The sequence below is a fragment of the Talpa europaea genome (assembly GCF_964194135.1).
Source record: "Talpa europaea genome assembly, chromosome: 15".
Taxonomy (NCBI): Eukaryota; Metazoa; Chordata; class Mammalia; order Eulipotyphla; family Talpidae; genus Talpa; species Talpa europaea.
This window is the reverse complement of record NC_140083.1, coordinates 79,479,985-79,501,302: the sequence shown is the minus strand read 5'-3', so window position 1 is coordinate 79,501,302 and position 21,318 is coordinate 79,479,985. Positions and strand designations below refer to the sequence as shown.

At 61.1% G+C, this 21,318-nt stretch overlaps 1 protein-coding gene across 1 annotated transcript; it reads left to right on the top strand.

Moving 5' to 3' along the window:
• Positions 1 to 3,836: 3,836 nt before the first annotated feature.
• Positions 3,837 to 18,375, top strand: RARG (retinoic acid receptor gamma; the record flags this gene model as incomplete). Its single annotated transcript, XM_084255257.1, has 8 exons — positions 3,837 to 4,020; positions 14,599 to 14,747; positions 14,980 to 15,121; positions 15,792 to 15,952; positions 16,127 to 16,303; positions 16,644 to 16,848; positions 17,283 to 17,441; positions 18,176 to 18,375. The coding sequence occupies 8 exons, from the start codon at positions 3,837 to 3,839 to the stop codon at positions 18,373 to 18,375; spliced, it is 1,377 nt and encodes a 458-aa protein (XP_084111383.1).
• Between the last annotated feature and the right edge of the window lie 2,943 nt (positions 18,376 to 21,318).

Below are 21,318 nucleotides of genomic sequence, written 5' to 3'. Positions count from 1 at the left end.
GGAGCACGGGCCCCCCGCGGGCACAGACCCCCGCGCGCCTCCCGCGCTCCGCGCTGCCCGGGAGGCCGAAGGTGGGCTTGTGGCCCCGGCTGGCCCGAGCGCCTCTTCCTGGCGCAGTGGCACCGCTCGGGCATCCGAGGGGCAAGGAAGGGGCCGGAGGCCGGGGACCCCCGCCCTTGGGTCCGGGAGTGCGGAGCGACAAGTGGGTGGGACGGGATCTTCCAAGTGTCTTCAAAGCCACCGGCAGTTCAGGATCCCTCCCAAGTACTCCCACCCTCTGGTGCAAGTTTTGGCCGAGGAGGCGGGGGCTCCCCAGAACTATTCTTGAGGGGATCCCAAAAGGAACAAAGGAAAAGCAGGGCGACCGGGCAGCGATCCAGAAGTCCTGGCCCGGGAGCCCCGCAAGGAGGGATGCTGCTCTGTCTTGGCGGGTACAGCCCTGTCCGCTCGACCTGACCCCCTATGTCGGGGTCTCTGCAGGTGGCCACAGGGCCAGAAAGTGCTTGGGGGGGGGCAGGCCAGGGAACCCGAGGAGGGGTCTGTAGGGCAAGAGCAGAGGTGACTGTGCCCCTTCAGGCCCAGGGCCGTGGCAGCGTCAGTCCTTGGCTCCTGCCCTCACCAGTACCCCCGGGATGCTGGCCGAGGACCACAGGCAAGGTCCGCGTCCTGGCGGCAGGAGGGAGAGGACCGGGAAGGGGCCAGGGGGCAGTGGGAGTGAATGGGTGCCTGGAGTGTGGGTATCCAGAAGAGACACACACGCATACACACCGTGGCTTAGAGTAGCTAGTAGGTAGCACAGGGCACACCCCCACCCCGGCACACCCCCACCTCTGGCTCAGAAAGCCACCTAACTGGCACCTCCAGTTCCCCCTTCTGCCCCACCCTGCCCATGCCCTCCGATGCCCACACACATTCCACTGGCATTGCCTGCCTGCCTGCCTCCTGGGCACTGCCCCTCCCTGGGGCCAGTGGGGTGGAGGGAGGGCACCTGGGGATGAGAGGTGGAGACTCAAGGGTCTGGACTCCCCCAAGGGTGGCGTGAGGCCAGGGAAACCCAGCCCACTGCTGCCTCCTGGGGTTCCCTCTGGGGGCCCAGGCTAGAGCAGAGGATGCCTGGGTTCTCCTCCCAGGCTGAGGATGGGGTCATGGAAAAAGGTGGTCGTGTTTATACAGAGGGGAGGGGGGCGGCGGTGGAGAGCAGCCGACAAGAGCAGCTTTGTTCCAGACTCTGGGTCGGGCAGGGCTGCAGGGAGATGCCCCCCCCCCACCTCCATCCGGCAGCCCCTTCATCCATGCCCTCCCCTCAGCTCCACCTCAGCTCTAAGAGAAGCAGCTTTGTAAGGGCCCCTCTCCCCTGGTTGCCTGCTCCCCCTTCCATCTGAGGTGGCATCTTGGGAAGAGAGAAGTGTTCTCTTTCTTCCTCATGTTCCCTACAGAACCCGGCATCTGGGTTCCTAGTTTAGGGTTTCCTTTTACTCACGGTCTTCAGTTCCTTCATCTCTTCCTCTACCCTGGACTCACGAGACCCTCCCCTGCCCTGCCCATCCGAGGCAGAGAAACCAAGATTCTGAAACGGGGTGTGTGTCTGCCCCCTTCCTCTCTCCACTCAACTCTGGTCCCTTCTCCAAGGCAAAATAGGAAGAGGGCCTGGGGAAGCTGGGCTGTCCTTTGCTCATTTGCTGCGCCGTTCCCCGGCAAGGACTCGGAGTCTGAGCATCCCTCTCCCGGGGCTTCGCGCTTTCCCCCACACCCTCTGCTTCCCATCTGAAGGTGAGAAGCAAAGATAATGAGGGTTGGAGCAGACGGCCTGGCTCCCAGTCTAAGCCAGTCTGGGGAAGATGGGGGGGTTGGGGGTGGGGGTTTTAGTAGCTCTTCACCCTTGGCATTGGAGGGGTTAATCCACCTGGAATGTGGCCCAGCCTGTTGAGCTATGGCCTAGGGGCCTCAGGGGCCCGGACTCCTGGCTCCACCTGGTCTTTACCAGGGATGAAGACTTCAGGGAACAGGGGAAGGAAAGGAGAGGGACCCTGGGGGTTCTCTGCTCAGACTTTTAGGGCCTGGGGAGACACTGAGCTGGAGATTCTGAGGGTGCTGGGGATCTGAGTGGTGCAGTGAGGGCTGGAGCTGCTTCATGCTCTGGGACTGAGTGGAGGGTTGTGGTGTGGGGGGTCTGAGTTCCTCAAACCTCCTTGACAGTTTACCCTCAGGAGCTTGAAGTCCTAGGTAGAGAGAGAGCAAAGAGAAAGTAAAACAAATAGCAGGGGTATAAGACTGAGAGATTTTGATTCTAGAAGGAAATACTGATGGACACAGATGCAGAAATACCCAACACCGAGTCTGGACCTGCTCATCCAGTGGTCTCTGGGTGCCCTGCTCTCTCTTCATCCTTCTCCATCTCAGCCCATTATGTTTCTGGCTGGCAGAGGAGGTGCCAGGCTGGGAAGACTCTCCTTCCCTAACCCCTAACTCCCTGGGGTGGGGGCGGGGCTCTGCTGGCCCTGGGAAAACCAACCTTCCCCTTGTCAGAGCATCAGGAGAAGAACCACCCCTGAGACTTTAGGATTATAAATCTTCTCTCCCTTATGCCCCCACCTTGGGTTAAAAATTTCAGGGGCCTTGCTACCTTTAAGTGTGTGGCTGGGGTGGGGGGCGGGAAGTAGGGAGGGTTTCCAAGGAACAGAGGACTCAGAGAGAAGAGGAGATGTAGGAACAAAGTGAGCTGAGGACAAGGAGATCAGAGATGGAACTCCCTGGCATCATACCTGGTGCACAGAAGGGGTTCCACTAACATCTGTGAATTTGAAGAAGGTATAAGAGAGTGTAGGGAGTGAGGGGAAACTGGAGACAGAGGAAGAATTAGGAGGGGAAGCTGGGAGAGGGAGTATGGGGGAAGAGAGAGGGAGAAGGAAATGCTAATTAAAAGAGGTATGGAGGAAGAGAAGGGACAAAGAGAAATAACATGAGACACTCACGTGGTATTCAGTGCTGCCCTGTTATTAGTCTGAGCACTTTATATGTGCTAGATCACTTAATCCTCCCAACAACCTTATGAAGTAGGCCTTGTTTTTATTCCCATTTGACAGCTGAGGAAACTGAGGCACAGACAGAGTAAGTAGCAGGTCCCTCCAAGCTCCCACAGCAAATAAGCTTTGGCGCTCAGCTGTAACCCTGACCATCGCACTGCACTCCGCCGCAGGGAGGGGTCGGGTCCCAAGGTGACGAGAGAGATACATTTGCTTTTTCGGGGCAGAAGAGTTGGCATCTTGGCTCCACCACTTACAGCCAGTCACTAAACCTGTTTCCTCATCTGTGAAATGGGAATGAGTTTCTGCTTCATAGGACTGATGGAGGGCTAGGTCAAGTGTCTCTCCCAGTCATGGAGCCCAATGGCTTCTTCACTCCGCAGCTTAGGAGGCCTCTCTGCCAGGAGCTCACCACCGGTCACCTGGGAAACTTGGCTTAGCTTTCCCTGGAGAGTTTCTCTGAGTCTGTGGAAGCACCTGCACTGTGTCAGCCTCTTCTACTGCCTGGTAGAGGACCTTGGGCCAGGGCAGCCCCATCCCCTATACCCCTCCTACCCTTCCAGCAGCAGCATGGAGGGAAAAAATTCCAACTGAGAGGGCCCTGGGTCCCAGCACCTGAGTTACCATTCTCTCATCCTCTTTTTTGCTCTTTCTCCCTAGGACGCTCGGAGACCCGCTCTGCTGGGCAGTCCAGGCGGGGTGGGCACGGAGCCTCCCAGGCCCGGGCAATGGGCATGGGCGGGGGCTGTGGCTGAAGACCTCCCCCGCCCACTGCAGACCCTGGGGGCCTCCCCCCCACTCACCACAGCTGCCATGGCCACCAATAAGGAGCGACTCTTTGCGGCTGGTGCCCTGGGGCCTGGATCTGGCTACCCAGGGGCTGGCTTCCCCTTTGCCTTCCCAGGAGCACTCAGGGGGTCTCCACCTTTCGAGATGCTGAGCCCTAGCTTCCGGGGCCTGGGCCAGCCTGACCTGCCCAAGGAGATGGCTTCTCTGTGTGAGTCTCAGGGATCTTGGGGGATGAGGGCAAGCGGGAAAGGGAGGGCATTTGGTGGGTGGATGCTAAAAAAAAATCGGTAGCCCACTTAGGAAGGCACATGGAGATGGGGGAGGGGTGGGCGGGGCGGGGGTGTATGTGGAGCAAGTGAAAGTGTGCCAAGTGAGAGTCCTGCTTGACCAGGCTGGACAGCAGCATGTCTACACTTTGGGGGCCTAAAATGGCCTCCTGTATAAATCACCTGGCAAACGTGAGCACCTTTGCCTGGCAAGCCAAGGGTGGGTCTGGTGAAGTCTGAGACTGCTGCCTGCATGCAGTGGCAGGAATGGGGGGGGTGGGTGGGTGGGGGGAGGCGGAGGGGTGGGGACCCAGGCTGGGAAGTGGAGGAGCCCCGGGAGGCCAGTCAGCTGACAATGTGAGCAAGAGGTGAAATTGTTTTGAATTAGGGGAGGCTGCGACAAGAGACAAGAGGGAAGAAACCCAGGGCCAGGTGTCCAGAGACGTGGGGGTCAGGAGATTCTCTAGTTGGTTCTGGGAAGGGTGGAAACCGCCACAAAGAAGGTGGCTCTTGCACCATAAGTAATCTGGGAGGTGGAAGGGGTGTTCCAGAAGCATCCTCTCCTCTAGCCATGTGGGCTCTGGACTCCTCCCCTCCTTCCAGGCCTGGCATAGCGCCCACATGCTGTGCAGATCCCTACTTGCCCCTCAGGCCTGCCCTCTTTGGGCTAAGCCTTTGAGTGCTGACAGCAGGCAAGCCTTGGGCCTCTCCTCTTCCCTCTGGGTCCCTTCTCCTCCCGCTAGGTAGTTGCTCTTCCTGGCCCGGCCATTACAGGCATGAGCTGGAAGGCTGGGTGTTGGGTTCTGAGGGGTAGGCAGTCAGCACGTGAGCTGGTGTGGAGAAGGCCCCATCTGGGGAGAAGAAGAGGTGATGGAAGGAGGCAGAGATGCACAATTCCAGAGAGAGAGATTCCAGGATCTGGAGAGGAAATTACAAAGAGATTAAGAGGCATCCTCTCTAGGAGAAGGGCCCTGTCGTCAGGAGGGGGCACTCGGGAAGGTTGTGTGTTTGTGCACAGGGGTGACTGGAGGAGGCTGGCAGCTCTACTGGAAAGAGTGTGCTCATCTAGAGAAGGTGCGCGAGCGTGCGTGCGTGTGTGCACATGCGCATGTGTTAACACCATGTGCAGTTTGGTGTGTTCACTCTGTCCCTGAGACTCTGATCATATGCAGAATTCCAGTGTGTACAACAAAGAGTCAGTGTGAGGAGTGAGGCAGTATTTAATGGGGCTGCTGACAGCGTGTCTGGCTGGTGTTCGGTGAGGCCTGCCGGTGGCATGTCTGTAGTCCAACAGGGGTTACTTGGGTGGCACATGGTGAACAAGCGAGCACAAAGTGCCCCTGTTTGGAAATTTCAGCTGGGCTTTCCCCGACCTCATCTGCACCCCATGAATCTGTCTTAGGGCCTAGGGAGGTGGGAAGGAACCATCCTCTCCACATGAATGTGCTTCTTGCTGAGAACATACTACTTAATCCCTGGGGACTTGATTTTCCCAGGTTCTGGGGAGGCAACTGAAGTTGCTGGGGGAAGGAGAAAGGGAATGGAAGTAGGGAGTGGGAAGTGCTGAGAGCTGGGAGCCAGCCTCCGGTGCCCTGAACACTTGGAGGTCAAGGTCAAGGTTCAAAGTGAGGTCAAGGAAAGGGAAGGGGTCAGACTGGGCCCCAGTCCCCAAAGACTGCCCTGAAGGGGGAGGGGGGGCTGAAAGGAGAAATCCAAGGGAGGAGCCGAAGCCGGCACAGGTAAGGGGAGGGTGTGGCTGGCAGTAGGGGACAGGCCTGGGCAGAGAGGTTGGAGGCGCGGGGAGGAGGGGAAGACATAGGTCCAGGCAGCCTTCTTGGGAGTGGGGCTCGAAGCACCTAGTGGTAAATGAGGGAGGTAGAGGGTGGGGGGAGAGAACTGCAGTCTGGGAACGCTCCGACTGCATGAGTGCAGCCAGAGGGTGAAAGAGTGCAGTCTCCTTTCTTGCTGTCCCTCATGACTTACTGTCCCTGTTTGGCTGGGGCCTGTTAATGGAGAGGGATTGGAGGCCTAAGCCACACTCTGTGTCTTTCTTCATCCGCTCTCTCTTACTTTCTGGGCAGGAGGGTGGTCTGTGGAGGAGTCTGGAATTTCTCCCTGTGGCTGACCCCTGGATCCTACTGCTCCGTCTCTAGCACCGTGGAAACATGCTCCTTGAGGGGGGAAGGCTTGCACTGTCTTGGGGTTTCCCAGGGGCCTGAGGCAGGCATTTCAGAACGTGGTGGTGGAGGATGGGAGAGGGGAAGGGAGCATGTGCTGCTGAGGCGAGTACAGGCCTGAGTGCAAGGGAAAGTAGAGGCACTTGTGTGTGTGTGCACACATGCTCGAGAGCGCTCATACGCGCACACTTGCATGAGAAGCTGGTGTCTGCATCCCTGTGTAGCTCTGTTTATAAACACTGGTGTGCTGCACGTTTGCTTTATGGAGACTACAGGGAACAGAATGTGATGGGAGGGAAGGGAAACCTCGTCCTCTCCCCCCTCTTGCTTGAGGGGTTATCTGGGGTCCCGCGAAGCTGGTCCAGTTTGTCCTCAGAACTGGATGCCAGTGTCCCTGGGCAAGGAGCTCTGACTGTGCCCCACTGAGTCAGGTGGAGAAACAGGGTAGGCTTCTCCAGCAAGAAAAAGAATTCCGCATAAAAGAAACCGAAAAAGAGACTCACCGACCTAAATGAGATGATTGAGAATTATACAGGCCGAGACGGTGCAGCCACAGAGAGCCCAGACAGGGGGAGAGGCGAAAGAGCAAGCAGGCGGGTCAGGGTGGCCAGCGGGCGGCAGCGAGGCCTCCTCCAGGAAAGAGCCCCAGCCGACTGCCTCCTTTCCCCTCCCCTCCTGGTCTCTCCTCCTCAGGCTCGGGCTCCAGCTCCAGGCTGACACAAACGGGGCTTTGATTGCAACAGGAAACCTCTCTGGCGGGGGGAGCCGGGCAAGCCGCCGCCGCTGGGGCCCAGGCTGCACCCCCCTCTCCTGGCCCCCTACCCGGTCCCAGCCCCCATCCTGCCAGTGCTCCTTACGTCCCCGCTTTGGGCCAGGCCTTCACACCTCCCTATTCCCACCCCGCTTCTCTCGCTGTCCCCTCCTCCAGCCCCCTCCCACTGCCCTTCAGGTGGGACTCCGGAGCTGGGGCTTACCCATGGGGCGGGGCTTTCTTTGCTTTGAAATGCCCCCTTTTCAGTTTTTTGAGGGAGGCTTTTGGAAGAAAAAAGAATTTAGCATGAGGAATTCAAGCCAGTTATCCTCAAGCTCCATCCCGAGGTGGCAAGAGGTGGGGGATGGAGGGGTGCAGGAGTTTGCCATCCCTTCCCCCATAGTCCCTCATGGGCCAAACTCATCCTTGCCAGGGTGGTAGAGACTCCGAGGGGTGACCGGCCAGACCCAGTGCTGGCGGGTTCCCTGGTGGGGGTGGGGCAAACTTCTCCTCGCCTCTGGGGCATGCCTTTGTGGGACTCTAACTGGGAGGGGTATGCTATGGTGGTGGGGATCTTAGGGAAGGGGGTGAGTCAGGCAGCAGCCCCCCCTCATACTCCCACCAGGCTGGTGGAGAACATCTGGTTCCCATGAAATGCTAGAAGGCTAATGGGTCTAATTGCTGCAATAAGGGCTGGGGGGACTTTGGGGAAAAGAGGGGGCACTAGATTCCCCCATCCTCTTACCTTCTCCTCAAGATTGTGCTAAGACTGTCTAGAATGGGGGGTTGGGGTTGGAGGGAAGGGTGGGCCTTACACCCTGGTAGCTGGTGCCTTGTCAGGCCTCTTCTCCTTGTAATGCCTGGGAAGCACGCAGATGGGGTAACGAAGAGTGGGGTGCATCTGGTGAAGAGAAAGGGGGGCTACTGAGGACTCATGACTTCCTGGAGCCCTCCCCCTACTCCTTCTGTGCCCCCCTCCCAACCCCCTCTCTGTGGCCTGGCCACTTCTGGTTCTAATTACCAACCAGGCAGGCCTGACTTAATTGGGACCTTTCAGATTTTGGAGGAGGGAAGAGGGCGGACGGCTGACAGCCTGGAGTTCACTGATCAGGGCTCTTTCCCCTGTTTTAGGGGTGCTCTCCATTTGGCCCTTAATTGACATTTTTGCTTCTGGTCAGATTCTGATTCAAAAATCCATCGCCTTGTTTTGGGGAATGGCTGGATTCAGAAATGGGGTATCCGAGGGTGGGGGCAAGAGCAGCCGGGCTGGAAAGAGCACGGCCTTCCCTCTGGAACCCGCTTCCAGCCCCCCGTCAGCCCTGCCACTCCGCGCCGCCACCCCCACCCGCGGGGCCGGCCCCCCTGCGCAGCCCTGCCCACCCCACCCCCCCTCCCCGGTCCCCGGCCGCCACCCCGCCCCTCCTCCGCGCCGGCCTCCCCTCCCCTCCCCTGCTCTGGCACCCCTTCCTGTTCTTTATTCTTCCAAACTGGCGCCCCACTCCTGCTGCACCCCAGTGCGCCCCCCGCCCGGTACAACAGATTCTTAGAAAAGCGCGCCCCGCCCTGGCCCGGCCGGCGGGGGAAGGGGCCGGGCCGGGCGCCGCTCCCGCTCCCCGGGCGCCCGCGCGCGGCGCTGACAGAGCCGGCTGGGCCTGCCGGGCGGGCGGGCGCGCGGGCGGGGCGCGGGGGGGCGGTTTCCGGGAGTCGCCGGCGCTGGCGCTGTCCGGGGGCCAGGGTCCCCGGCTCGGCCCGGCCGGCCAGGGCGAGCTCCTGACGTGGCCACCCCCGCCCTCCCCCTCGCCGCCGAGCGCGGGCACGGGGTGCCCGGAAGGGGCAGCCGGAGCCGCGAGGCGCGCCCCGGAGCCCCGAAGGGCCCGAGCGTGGCCCCGAAGGGGCGCCGCTCCGAGCCCGGGCAGCTCCGCCCGCGGCGGGCAGCGCGGCGGCCGCGCCGGCCCCGCTGTCGGCGCCCGCGGCGCGGCGGCTCCGGGGGCGGCAGGGGCGCGGGCGGCAGCGGGGCGCGGCGCGGGGGTCGCCCGGGGCAGGGCGGCGCTGGGCCGCAGGCCCGGGAGGCGGCGGGCGCCGGGGAGTGTCCGGCCGGGCCGGGCTGCGGGGCCGGGCGCCCGCGGGAGGACGGCGGGCCGGGCGGGCGCGCGGGCGGCGCTGGCGGGGGCGGGGGACTCCGCCGCGCGCTGGCGACGGCCTGGGCGGGGCGGGGCGGGGCCGGGTCAGGAGGAGGTGAGCGCGCCCGGCCACCCGCCCCGAGGGGGGTTCCCGGAGAGTTCACCGCGGGCGCGCGCCCGGCCGCCGGCCGGGGGCGGGGAGGACGGGAAGGAAGGGGGAGGCCGCGCGCGCCGAGCCGCAGGAATGCGCGGCCGGGCCCGGGGCGCGCGCGGGGGGAGGGCGGAGCCAGGCCTGGGAATGAGGGGGTGGAGGGAGCGCAGGTCCCCGGGCCGGAGGAGCGCCGCGGGCGGGGAACCTCCATGTTCCCTTCTCCCCGGCCACCCCGACGTCCCGGCTGCAGCGGCCGCGGAGACGGCGGGCGTGTGGGCGCGGGGCGCGCGCGAGGAACGCGCCCCCACGGCCCCGGCCCCGGCGGGGCGCTCGCAGGGCCGCCGGGCGCGGGGAGAGAGGGCTCGCGGGCGCTCTCCCGGGCCAGGTGCGCCTCCGCAGACGGGTGTGCGCCCGTGCCTCTCCGGGGGCGCACACGGGCGCGCGCGGTCGCGTGTCTGCAGATGCCGGTGCCAGCCGAGAGGGGCAGCTCGGCTGTGCGCCCGGGCCCGCGCGCGCCCCGCGGCGCGAGCGTGTGTTTGCGAGTGCGCTCCGCGCCGAGCCTGCTCCTCGCGGTGCCCGGCCCCCTCCGGGCCGCAAGCCCCACCCCCCACCCCTCCGGGCTTCGCTTCTACAAAAGGTCCCCCCAGCGCGAGCCGCCGCGGCGCCCAGAGCGAGCCGGACCGCGGCCGAAGCGCCAGCCCGGGCTCAGCGCCCCGCCCCGCCCTTGCCCCCGCTGGGGATCCCCTCCTTCCCCGCCCACCCGTTACCCCCCATGCAGCCCGGCGCCCTATGCTAGCCCTTCCCCTCCCCCCTCCAGGAGCGGGGCGCCGCGGGGGGAGGAGGGGGCCTCGGCTGCGGGCCCACGGTGTTCCCAGCGCCCAGCTCCCCTCCACGCCGGGTCGCGATGTACGACTGCATGGAGACGTTCGCGCCGTGCCCGCGCCGGCTGTACGGGGCGGCCGGGCCCGGGGCCGGCTTGCTGCGCAGAGCCGCGGGCAGCGCCTGCTTCGCGGGACTGGAGCCCTTCGCCTGGCCGCAGCCCGCCAGCCTGCAATGTAGGTACCGGCGCCCGGCGGCGGGCGCGGGGCGCGGGGTGCAGGCGCGGTAGCGGCTCCCTCCGAGTGTGGAAGGTGGAGCTGGGCTGCAGGCAGAGGTTCTGACCCTTCCCGCCCGAGGGGGTGTCTCCGAAAGCGGGTGCTGGCCCTTTAAACGTGGGGGCCTCGGCGACTCCTTGGGGTGTGTGCAGGAGCGTCTGGAGTGTGAGGGTTACGATGGGCGCGCAGAGGGGCCCCGTGGAGGATGGCACTCGAGTCCCGGGCGCAGGGAAAGGCGGAGGCGTGTTGGCGCTTCGTGCCCATCGGCCCGTGGCCGGGGCGGGATGTGGCACCCCAGCCCGTAGGTGGCGTTTGTAAAGCCCATGTGGGAAGCTGGGAGTGTAAAAAATATTATTTGCCGAGCGTGGGACTCCCTGGAGCGCCGCGTCTGGGCGGGGTGGGTGCAGGGCGCCCCGCCGACGGCGCTGGCAGGTCCGCAGGGCCCTGCGTGGGGCTGTTTGTGGCGTGAGGCCGGAGGGCGTGTGCCCTGCGCGGCCTCGGGGGCGGTTGGGAAAGTGCCGTGTTCCAGCGCGCATCCTGTGCGCTCCCCGCGCGGGTGGAAGGGGGGGTGCGCCCCGCCGGGGGCAGGCTGGGCTCTGGCGCCCCCTCCCCCGTTTTAAAAAGAAATGTTGGCAGCCGTGTGCGGGGCTGTGCGCGGAGATGGTTTTTCCCTCTGGCTCCGACGCACACAACTTCGGTAGGAAGCGAAAAGTTTAAAGCAAAAGTCTGTCCGGTGGGGGGTGGCCTGGAGGTGGCAGCGGCGGGGACAGTGTGACTCCTGGGTCCCCAAATGTCCATCCTTCCCGCTCTGTGAAATGGGAGATGCCAGGCCTGGGGCCCTGGAACCCCTTTCCAGAACGGTAATAAAAAGCTGGGGACTGAGAGGCAGTAAAAATGAAGTCCAGATGAGAGGCGGCTTTGAAGCCTGGGCCGAAGTGCCTGGCGGGGGTGGGGGTGTGGGGAGGGGCCAGGAGAGAGCCTGGAATACCCCCCAAATTTCCCTGGGGCTGGGACCAAGCTCTTGCCTGGGTGCAGACTCTGGGGAACTAGGGACTTGGGGGCACGCTAGACCCAGACGCAGCCGGGTGCAGGGGGAGTGCGCTCGGGGTCACCAAGCCCCCGCCAACGCTCACTCCTTGGCACTGGGCTGCGCTGTTTACAAGTTCGGCTTTTTTTTTTTTTTTTTTTTTTTTTGGTCTCTTGGTTCCAGGGCAGAGCTGCTCAGATTTAACAACTGGGAGACTGGGAGAGGGAGGTGGCAAGCAGCAGACGCACTTTAGGGTGGAGTGGGGTAAGAGAGGAAAGGGTGGCATTTAAAGGGGTGGAAGCAGGGAGCTACCGCTCTGCACCAAATTCTTGTGAATTCTGAGCCTTCCCCTCATTGCATAATAGGATGGGGAACAGAGTATGCTGGGAAGGGTGCTGAGGTGGAGACTCTCTCCTGGGGAGGGCTTGGCGGGGTGGGGGAGGACACCCATGTCTTTCTCAGGCCCGCGAAAGCTCCTTGGACTTGGCTGGTCGTAGGTTTTCGCATCTCAATCTCGACCAATAATTGTGGCCGGGAGGGTCTTGGTGAGCACACAAGCCAGCTTCAGGCCTGCACCACACACTTCTAGGGAAAGCAGTGTAGCTGTGTGGCTCTAACCCGGGAAAGGAAAGTGGTCTCCAGGGGGCCACGTGGTGTGTCCCCCTGTCCCTTCCCTGGCGTCCTGGGCTGTGCTGACAGGCCTGGGCACCTCTGTGGTAGCAGAGCTGCTTCCTTGCAGATGTGAAGGGAGCTCTGGGGCTGCGTGTAGGTGTCGTGGTTGTGTGTCCACCTCCACGGTGTGCCGGGGAGTGTGCCTTTATGCCCACCTGTGTGTTCTGCGTCAGAGCACGCTTGGGACTTAGGAGCCCACTGGTGATATGCCCGTCTTTGTGGCCTGTGTGGTGTTGACATGTGAGAGTGTGTCTCCAAGGAGGTGTGTGTCAGTTTGTGAGTCTGGGCTTCTCAGCCCTGGGCCTCGCAGCTGGGAGCGTTTACAGCCGGTTATAAAGAGTTTGTTTGAAGCTCCGCTCAGCCTGGCCAGGAATTTCCTCAATTTCAGCAATTTGGGCTTTAAAAGGAGAAAAACCCAGAGCCCACCCCCTCCTCCTCAGCAGGGGCCCCTGCCTAGCCCAGGAGTAGTGTCCCCTCCGCGAGCTCTCTAGGCCCAGAAAAAGGGAATCCGAGGAGAGGTGGCTCCATGAGCCTCCCTCCGCCCTTAGCCCCAAGGTGACCAGAGCTACTCGGTTGCACTTGAGGGTTCAGGGGTTAGGGGTGGCGGAGGGATGCTGAGAAGCAGTGACAGTAGTATTTAGTTGGGAAAAGCTGCCCCTAGGCCTGTCTCCCTGCAGCCCCCAGTCTTGTAATTGACTGGCACTGCCCCATGCCAGCCTGACCCCACCCAGGCCCTTACGCAAGAGAGGAAATGAGGCAGCGCTCTGCGGGCAGGGAGGGCGTCAACACTGAGTGACACCAGCCCACGCACTGGCCTGTGGACAGCACATGCACCCTCAGAGGACACCGGAGGGGTCCTGAAAGGCATTCCAGCCCCCCCTGCTCTCCGCACCAGCCCTTCCTGCAGCCTCCCGCCCCCAGCCCGCCCCCAGCCCGAATAGATTGGCAGGCACCCTTCTTTCCTCTGCTCCCCGCTCTCCATTCCCTTTGGGGAATCTCACTCCCGGAGGATTCTTATGCTAATCGAGCGTCTGTGTGTGGTGGGGGTGGGGAGGTCTTCCCTCCTGTGGGGTGGGTGGAGCTACCCTAACCCTGGCATCCCGGGCATTTCTCTGTCCTCTGGCCCCCGGCCAGGTGGACTTCTGACCATGTGGGTTGCAGGCTGTTAGAAGGAAGGTGTTTCTGAGGTGGGCGTGTGGTACCTCCTTGGGGGGGCATTAGGGTTTTCTTGCATTCACTTGGGCCCTCCAGGTTGGGGCAACAGGTCCTCCAGCTTCAATAATTATTATATAGATTTGAAGATCAACCAGACACCCAAGGCAGGTTCACTCAACCGCCTCCAGAACAGGCCCCCCCCAACTATGTGACGTGACCTCAGACCCCTTTTGAGCTGCTGGTGGATGTCTGTGGGAGTTTAAGAGTGAAGACATAGGGTCAGAGGGTGCAGAGGTGGTCCCCTTCTCCCCGCCACCTGTTTATCTGGTGTCACCTGACTTCTCCAGGTTGCGACACCACCAACAGCTTGTAGACCTGAAAACCTGAGCAAACTGCTGCTTTCCGTTCCCCAGCTTCTCTGTCTCCTGGCCTGGCTGCTTAGATTAGTCAGAAGAACCAGGAGCCTTAACTTGCCCACCAGCTGGCATCTTGGCGCTGGCCAGTCACTTCTCTCTCTTGCAGTCAGTTTCTTTGGTGTAAAATAAGTCTAGGGCATCTCCCCTAACCTACTTTCTGGATACTTCCATCCCATTTTCTTCACTGCCCCAGTGGCTTCTGGGGAAAAGGACACTGGTGGCTCTCTGGGTGAGAGGAACGCTTTGAGGATCATCCACCCTGTGCTACTTGAGAGGAAATGAGGCCCTGATCTGCCGACTGTGTATCCCAGTGGGTCATTTAGCCAGGTGCTAGCTATAGGTAGCCTGTAATTGCCTACCCACCCCCAGGTCTGTTGCCTCAGGAGGAGGCTGGTGGAGGCAGCCTACCTGACAAGGATCAACCCCTGTGACAGGAAGTGACTGGAGAAACTGCTCCATCCACCCACTTCAGAACTGGGGAAACTGAGGCTGAGAGGAACTAGCTTCCAGGATGGTCTGGGCCTGGAATTTGGAGAACTGAGCAGTGTCACGTTGGGCTCAAGCTGGCATGATTGTGGGAGGAGATGGGCAGACTGTGGGAGCTGCAGTAGAAGGGCTTGTTTGGGGCTTTCTGGAAGAGTTTACTGTGGGGCCACATGTGGTTGCTGGGACTTGAAACCACTATGATAGTGATGATGTTGTCATTACTGACCTTGAGGAAGAAGCGGGGAGGGGTGAAGGACTGTGTGTGTGCGCGCACGTGTGTGTGTGTGCGTGTGCATGTGATGAGGACGCCTGGAGATCTGAGGGGGTCCTTCTCCTCTGACCTCATCTCACTGCTCTGTGTGTGTGTGTGTGGTTGTGCGCGTGCGTGTACACGTACGTGTGTATGTGATGAGGATGCCTGGAGGTCTGAGGGGGTCCTTCTCTGACCTCATCTCACTGCTTGCCCCCCAGCGGTGGAGACACAGAGCACCAGCTCAGAGGAGATGGTGCCCAGCTCGCCCTCGCCCCCTCCACCTCCTCGCGTCTATAAGCCTTGCTTCGTGTGCAATGACAAGTCCTCTGGCTACCACTACGGGGTCAGCTCTTGTGAAGGCTGCAAGGTGTGTATGTGGCGGGGCTGGGTGCCCTGGGGAGCTGGGTGAGGGAAGCTCTCGGGGGCCAGGCCAGGGGAGTGAGACACTGTGTGAGTGGGCACCCCCGTGGAGGAGGAGGAGGAGGCAGCTTTGCACCTCGGAGGTTAATAGATTGGGTCAGGTCTGGGGCCACCTGCGAGGCCTGTGAGAGCCTGGTACTGCCAGCATGACTGACACCCACCCCAACCCCCAACCCCAGGGCTTCTTCCGCCGCAGCATCCAGAAGAACATGGTGTACACATGTCACCGCGACAAAAACTGTATCATCAACAAGGTGACCCGGAATCGCTGCCAGTACTGTAGGCTCCAGAAGTGCTTCGAAGTGGGCATGTCCAAGGAAGGTAGGTGCTGAGCCCCTGTCTGGCCGGGAGACTCCCGTCCTAGCCTGTGGTAGCTGCCCTCTTCCCACTGGCCACCCCCACTTTCCTGACTTCCAGACCTAGTCTGCCCTAGCTGACGCTCCTCCCTGGCCAGTCCATCTGATTAGCTCCCTCCACTCAGGGGGCCCCACCCCTTCTCACGCTGCCCTCTAGCCAGCCAGCCGCTCAACCCTCCCTCTGCAAGAGTGAATGGGGTTACCTTCTCACATTCCCATGGGGATGTAGGGGGGCCTTGCCTGTCCTCTCTCTTGCTCCCAGGACTGAAGGGGGGATGGGGTGTCCCCCCCCCTCCTACGCCATTGTGCTGCCAAGGTTATAAGTGGATATCCTGCTGCCTGCATATCCTGCCCCCCCTCCAGCTCCTGCAGGGTGACAGGAAGGGCAGGACTGAACCAAGCCCCAATGGCCTGGGGAGGGAGCAGGGGCTGCAGGCCTTGGGTGGGGCTGGAGAGACTCAGCCTGGGAAAGGGACCTAATGCAGGAGATAGGGAAACTGAGGCATTGAGGAGGGTCCCCGGGAGTAGCTGTTCATGATAAGGACTGAGCACATGAAATTAGAGTGAAGGGGAATACCCAGAGGGAGGTACATACTGAGTTTCCTGACCCTCTCCTTCTGTTCCCCACCCCCAAGCTGTGCGGAATGACAGGAACAAGAAGAAGAAAGAGGTAAAAGAAGAAGCATCACTTGACAGCTACGAGCTGAGCCCCCAGTTAGAAGAGCTCATCACCAAGGTCAGCAAAGCCCATCAGGAGACCTTCCCCTCGCTCTGCCAGCTGGGCAAATACACCACGGTGAGGAGTGGGGGGGACTGTTCACCTTGGGGAATTGGAGGGCTTGTGTTGGAGCCCAGGATCTGGTGGGGCAGACAGTGGGGGAGCAGAATCCAGAGGCCAGCGCTAGGGCGATTGGCAGCAAGACAAGCCCAGGGTGGCCTCACCTTATGTTCTGACCCCCACTCCCTGCAGAACTCCAGTGCAGACCACCGGGTCCAGCTGGATCTGGGACTGTGGGACAAGTTCAGTGAGCTTGCCACCAAGTGCATTATCAAGATAGTGGAGTTTGCCAAGCGGCTGCCTGGCTTTACAGGACTCAGCATTGCTGACCAGATCACCCTGCTCAAGGCCGCCTGCCTGGACATCCTGGTAAGTGGCTCCTGCCCCAGCCTGAACCTCCGGAGACGAAGGAGTTGGTCCACACAAAGATTTCATTATCTCTCTTCCCTCTTCCAGTCTGGCAGTCCCCAGAGTGCCTCCAAACCCAAGGCCTGAACCCCGCCGCTAAGGCCTGTCCCTAAACTTCAGGCAGCTCTGCCCCCTAGCTTCTCTCACCCAGGGTTCGGGTCCTCTAGCCCCTGCCTCCCTGCCCAGGCCTGCTCCAGGTCACCCTTCTGGGCCCATCTCCTCATTTGCCATATGCACCTCACTCTTTTTTCCCATGCCCTGCCCCAGAGATAGCGCTAAGCCTTCCCCTTGCCACCTGCAGATGCTGCGGATCTGCACAAGGTACACCCCAGAACAGGACACCATGACCTTCTCTGATGGGCTGACCCTGAACCGGACCCAGATGCACAACGCCGGCTTTGGGCCCCTCACAGACCTCGTCTTTGCCTTCGCCGGGCAGCTCCTGCCCCTTGAGATGGATGACACCGAGACCGGGCTGCTCAGCGCCATCTGCCTCATCTGTGGAGGTGTGGGGCGCCCCCTGGCGTTTGCTAATGCCCCTTTCTCACACCTGATCGCCAAGGAGGCGGGAGACCTCGGTCCCCGCCCCTGGGATTGTCCTACCTGGCTCCATACACCGGCTTCTCAGATCCATACAGGCTCCCCAGCAGCCCGGACAAAAAGAGGGGCAAGGGCTGAGTAGACATGACCCGGATGCTGGTGCTGAGACAGGGATCTGCGCAGGAGTGATCAGCAGAGAAAACCTCTTGCTGAAGGGGAGAAGGCACAGGACTTGGAGCGGGAGAGACGATCTGGGTGGGGTTCAGGGACAACAGGGGAGGGGCTAACGGGACAAGTTTGGGGCCCACAGGCCCATAGGCCAGGGTCATTTGGGGATCAGCCACTTGTCACCGTCTTCTCCATCTCTTGCTCTCTTACTTGAGTGTGCTTGTCCCCACAGACCGTATGGACCTGGAGGAACCCGAAAAAGTGGACAAGCTGCAGGAGCCACTGCTGGAAGCCCTGAGGCTGTACGCCCGGCGGCGGCGGCCCAGCCAGCCCTACATGTTCCCAAGGATGCTCATGAAGATCACCGACCTCCGGGGCATCAGCACCAAGGGTTAGTCAGCGGGGAGCTTCCCCTCTCCCTGGAGCTGCTGGTCTCCAAGTCAGGCAGGGGGATGAGCAAAGACGAGAACAGGGCCGCTGAGACCCAGGTCGCCTGCCCTGGAATCCTAGCTCTGCTCATGCTGTTGAGGAGACTTCGGGTAGATTGCTTGCCCTCTGGTACTTTCCTGTGGCTCAGCTGGGCTGATTTATAGCTGCCTCTTAAACTTATTCTGAGGACTAGGCGAGTTGATGCACCACTGTGCTCAGTGACAGATTCGGTTCTGCCTGTGTTTTGGACAGAGCAGGTGTTTCCATCATCGCAGAAAGTTCAGTGGCCAGTGTCCCTTTAGAAGGATGCCAGGGAGACAGCGATAATTATTAACCATTATTGTATCTGTTAATAAGAACAGGCCTAGGGCAGGCTCTGGACATGAGAGGAATGTTAGGGGCCTGGGGGTTGGGGTTACACATTGGGAATGGGGTGACCTTTGAGGAGACCACCTGGAAGAATGGAAAAATGGGCAGCAGACTTGGCGGAGAAGCCAGGTATAGGGGCTTCAGGCAGAGGAGTGGCCCCAGGAGGCCTAGAGCAGTGAGGTGAACTAGGGACCGAGAAGTGGTCGGCCTGCGCTTGGGAGCCCCCAGAGGAGAGTCATAGGGCAGTTGAGAAAGGTTGGGGGGCTGGCCTCAAGGGACATTTGCCTCTGCCTCCCACCCCCTAACCTCTTTGTGTCTCCATTGCAGGAGCGGAAAGGGCCATCACCCTGAAGATGGAGATTCCAGGCCCCATGCCTCCCCTGATCCGAGAGATGCTGGAGAACCCCGAAATGTTTGAGGACGACTCTTCGCAGCCTGGTCCCCACCCCAAGGCCTCTAGCGAGGATGAGGTTCCTGGAAGCCAGGACAAAGGGGGCCACAGCCCCCAGGCTGAACAGGGCCCCTGACTTCCCCTGCCCTGGGGGTCGGGGCTCCAGGCAGCAGACTGACCATCTCCCGGGCAGCGCCAGCGGCTGGGGGAGGACCTGCTCTGCCCTCTCCCCACCCCTTCCATTGAGCTCCTTGTTTTTGCCAAAGTTTCTAGGGGTGCCTCTGTGTTCATCCCCTTCCTGCTCTACTCGACTCCCTCTCCAGTTTCGGGGGCCTGTCCTGCTCCCACTGGGAGAGAGGATAGCGGGGTCGGCCTGGGTTTGGATGCTAAAATCTTCATGCTGCCCCTCAGATACCAGGGCCCCAGGCTCCCCAGGGCAGGAGGAAGATCCTGCCATTCCACAGTCCCTCTGCCAGGTGCTTAGGCCTCTGGGAGCAAACAGGAACACTAGAGACCAAAAGAGGGGTGAAGGGGGAGGGCTGAGCCTACTCTCTCGCTCCTTCCCTTGGTGCCTAATGCTGCGTAATGCACCTGTCCGCACCTGCCAGGTGCATGCCCTCTGTGCCCCATCCTCGTGCCAGGTCAGGGTGGGGCAGGCTGGGCCCCTCATTTCAGAGGGGCCGGAGGGTGAAAGGGGCAGATGCAGGTCCATTCTGCACTTCTTCCCTGGGGCTGGCCTGCCTGGTGGCCTCCGTTACAAGCCGCCCCCCAGCCCTGTCATGTGCCTTGGGCTCCCCTCGCCTCCCATCTCAGCCATTGGGGCGGGGACCCTCCTACACTACAGAGGGGCCGGCGATCCCTCTGCCCCCAGTGCCTTCTCCCTTGACCCCCCAGAGCAGCTTGGCCCCGGGAGGGGGGGGTGGGCGCTGCTTAGCTGATCCCGCCTTGACCCAGAGGAAGCCTCTATTTATTTATTAGCTTTTGTTTACACCCTGGAATTGATCCCGTCCTCCGGGGGTCTTGGGAGGGGGAGCCCAGGGCCCCTGTGACCCCTCCCCTTTCCCCGCCAATCCCCTGTTTGTATTTAGCTGCCAAATAAGATTCCCAATGGCTCCCCTTTTTCTCTGGGGGGTCAGGGTGCTGTCCCCTCCCCTCTGTTTACATTTCCCCTCAGCCCGCTGTATCGCATATTGCTGAGTTTTCTATTTTTGCAAAATAAAGTGATGGAAACTCTTGGGATGTGGCTCCCTCTCTGAGGTGCTAAGGAAATACCTAGAGAGGGAGGTGGGTGAGGAGCTGAGTGCCTAATCTTCTGGATTTTGCAGCTTGCGTAGGGGAACCAAGGAGACACTCCGATGGTGGGGGTAGCCGGCAGGGCCACCCTGAGTGTCTGGGCCTCCCACAGCCACCCGTGGGCCCTCTCAGATTGGACCCTGTGGGCCTCTCGGAAGGCGGGCATGGGCGTCAGCTGTCTCTAGCGCTGTGCCCACCCCCAGTGGGGGGTCTGCCTATCTGCCCTTCTCTGGGGAAGGTTCACTGAAGTTTCATTTGGTTTTCATGAGGGTCCCTGGCCCCGGGTCTGCATCAGAGTTAGTGTTTCTGTTTCATACCAGCCCTTCCGTGAGCTTTCCACTGTGACCCCACTGTCTCAGGTCACTGCCTCACCCCTTCTGACTCTACTCTTCACCCCCCAAGCCTGCCACAGCCCCACTGATGCCTTCTGTGCTAGTACCTCCCCTTGCCCCTACACCTCTAACCTCTGCTATGCCCCAACCTCAGCCCCTCTTCTTTGGCTTCTACCGCTGCACCCTCTGTTGTCTTGTCTTGCCCTCTGCGACTCCCCCTCAGGCCTCCTCCTGGCGGCCTGCCTTCCCGGACAGTGCCTTGCCTACCTTGTGCCTGATGTTCTTCGCCGGAGACTGGTGCTTATGGGAGACAGAGGCTGAGGACGTGGGAGCAGGGGAGGAGAAAAGAGTAGGGGAGAGGCAGGGAGAGTGGAGGAAAGCAGAAGAAGAAAGTGAAAGAAGCTTTAGAGGAAACCACCGGCCCTCTCCTGGGAAGAGGGTCATTGCCATGGTAACCCTTGGCTGTGGGGGAAGGGTAGGAGGCCCCAGAGCCTGAAGTCCAAAACAGCGCCCCCCCCCCCACCCCAAGAAGGTGCCCCTTTGCCCCAGTTGTCCCTCCCACAGCTGCATGGCTGCCCATGGGGACCTACTGAGGCCTCAGGTGAGAAAGGCACTTCGCCTGCTGCTGTGACTAGTCAGCCCTGCTCGCACAGAGTGGTCTAGCGGGGAGGACAGACCTGTAAACACAGCCTCATGTCCAGTTTCCTCTGCCGGTCACCGTGTCACCTGTGGCCAAGCGTGGGCCTGGGGCATAGCTTCTCCACACCCCTCTTGCCCTGTCTGCGGGCCTGGGCTCCAGCTGTCATTCCCACGCACTCCCCAGGGTCCACCGCCGTCTGGGTTCCTTGGGCCCCAGTCTCATTCGCTGAGCCAGGCCCTGAGCCTCTCCAATTTCTCAGCAGTCTGGCCCTTGAATTTCTCAAACCCCCCTACTTCTCTCCTCTGCTATTTCTCACTAAGCGCTTAGTGCGTGCCAGGTTCTTTTCCAAGTTGATGGGACTTATCTCGTTCGGTTCTGACAACAGTCCTATGGGTTCCACTTGAGTGACGGAAACACAGGCACCTGTAGGGTGAAGTACCTTACCTGAGCCCACCACCTCGTACAGGGGAGAGCCGGGATTTGACTTGGGCAGTTTGGCTACAGAGGTCGGGTAGTTAAGCACACCTGGTGATACAAAGGGCACTGGGTCTTCAAAATGAACAGTAGTCACATAGGCCCCCTCTCTGCAACGCTGCCGCCATGGTTCTTCCTGCTATGCTCTTACATCAGGAAGTGGAGAGGCCATCAGTTTTGAGACAGGCAGACCTGGATGGAAATCCCAGACTCTGGGCACCAAGGTCTGTGACCTTGGGCCAAGTTCTTTCCTTCCTGCCTGCAAGCCTCCATCTCTGCATCTGTACAACGGGCGAGGGAGTTGTTTACTGACTCCTATGTCATGAGGTGCTTGTTAGGA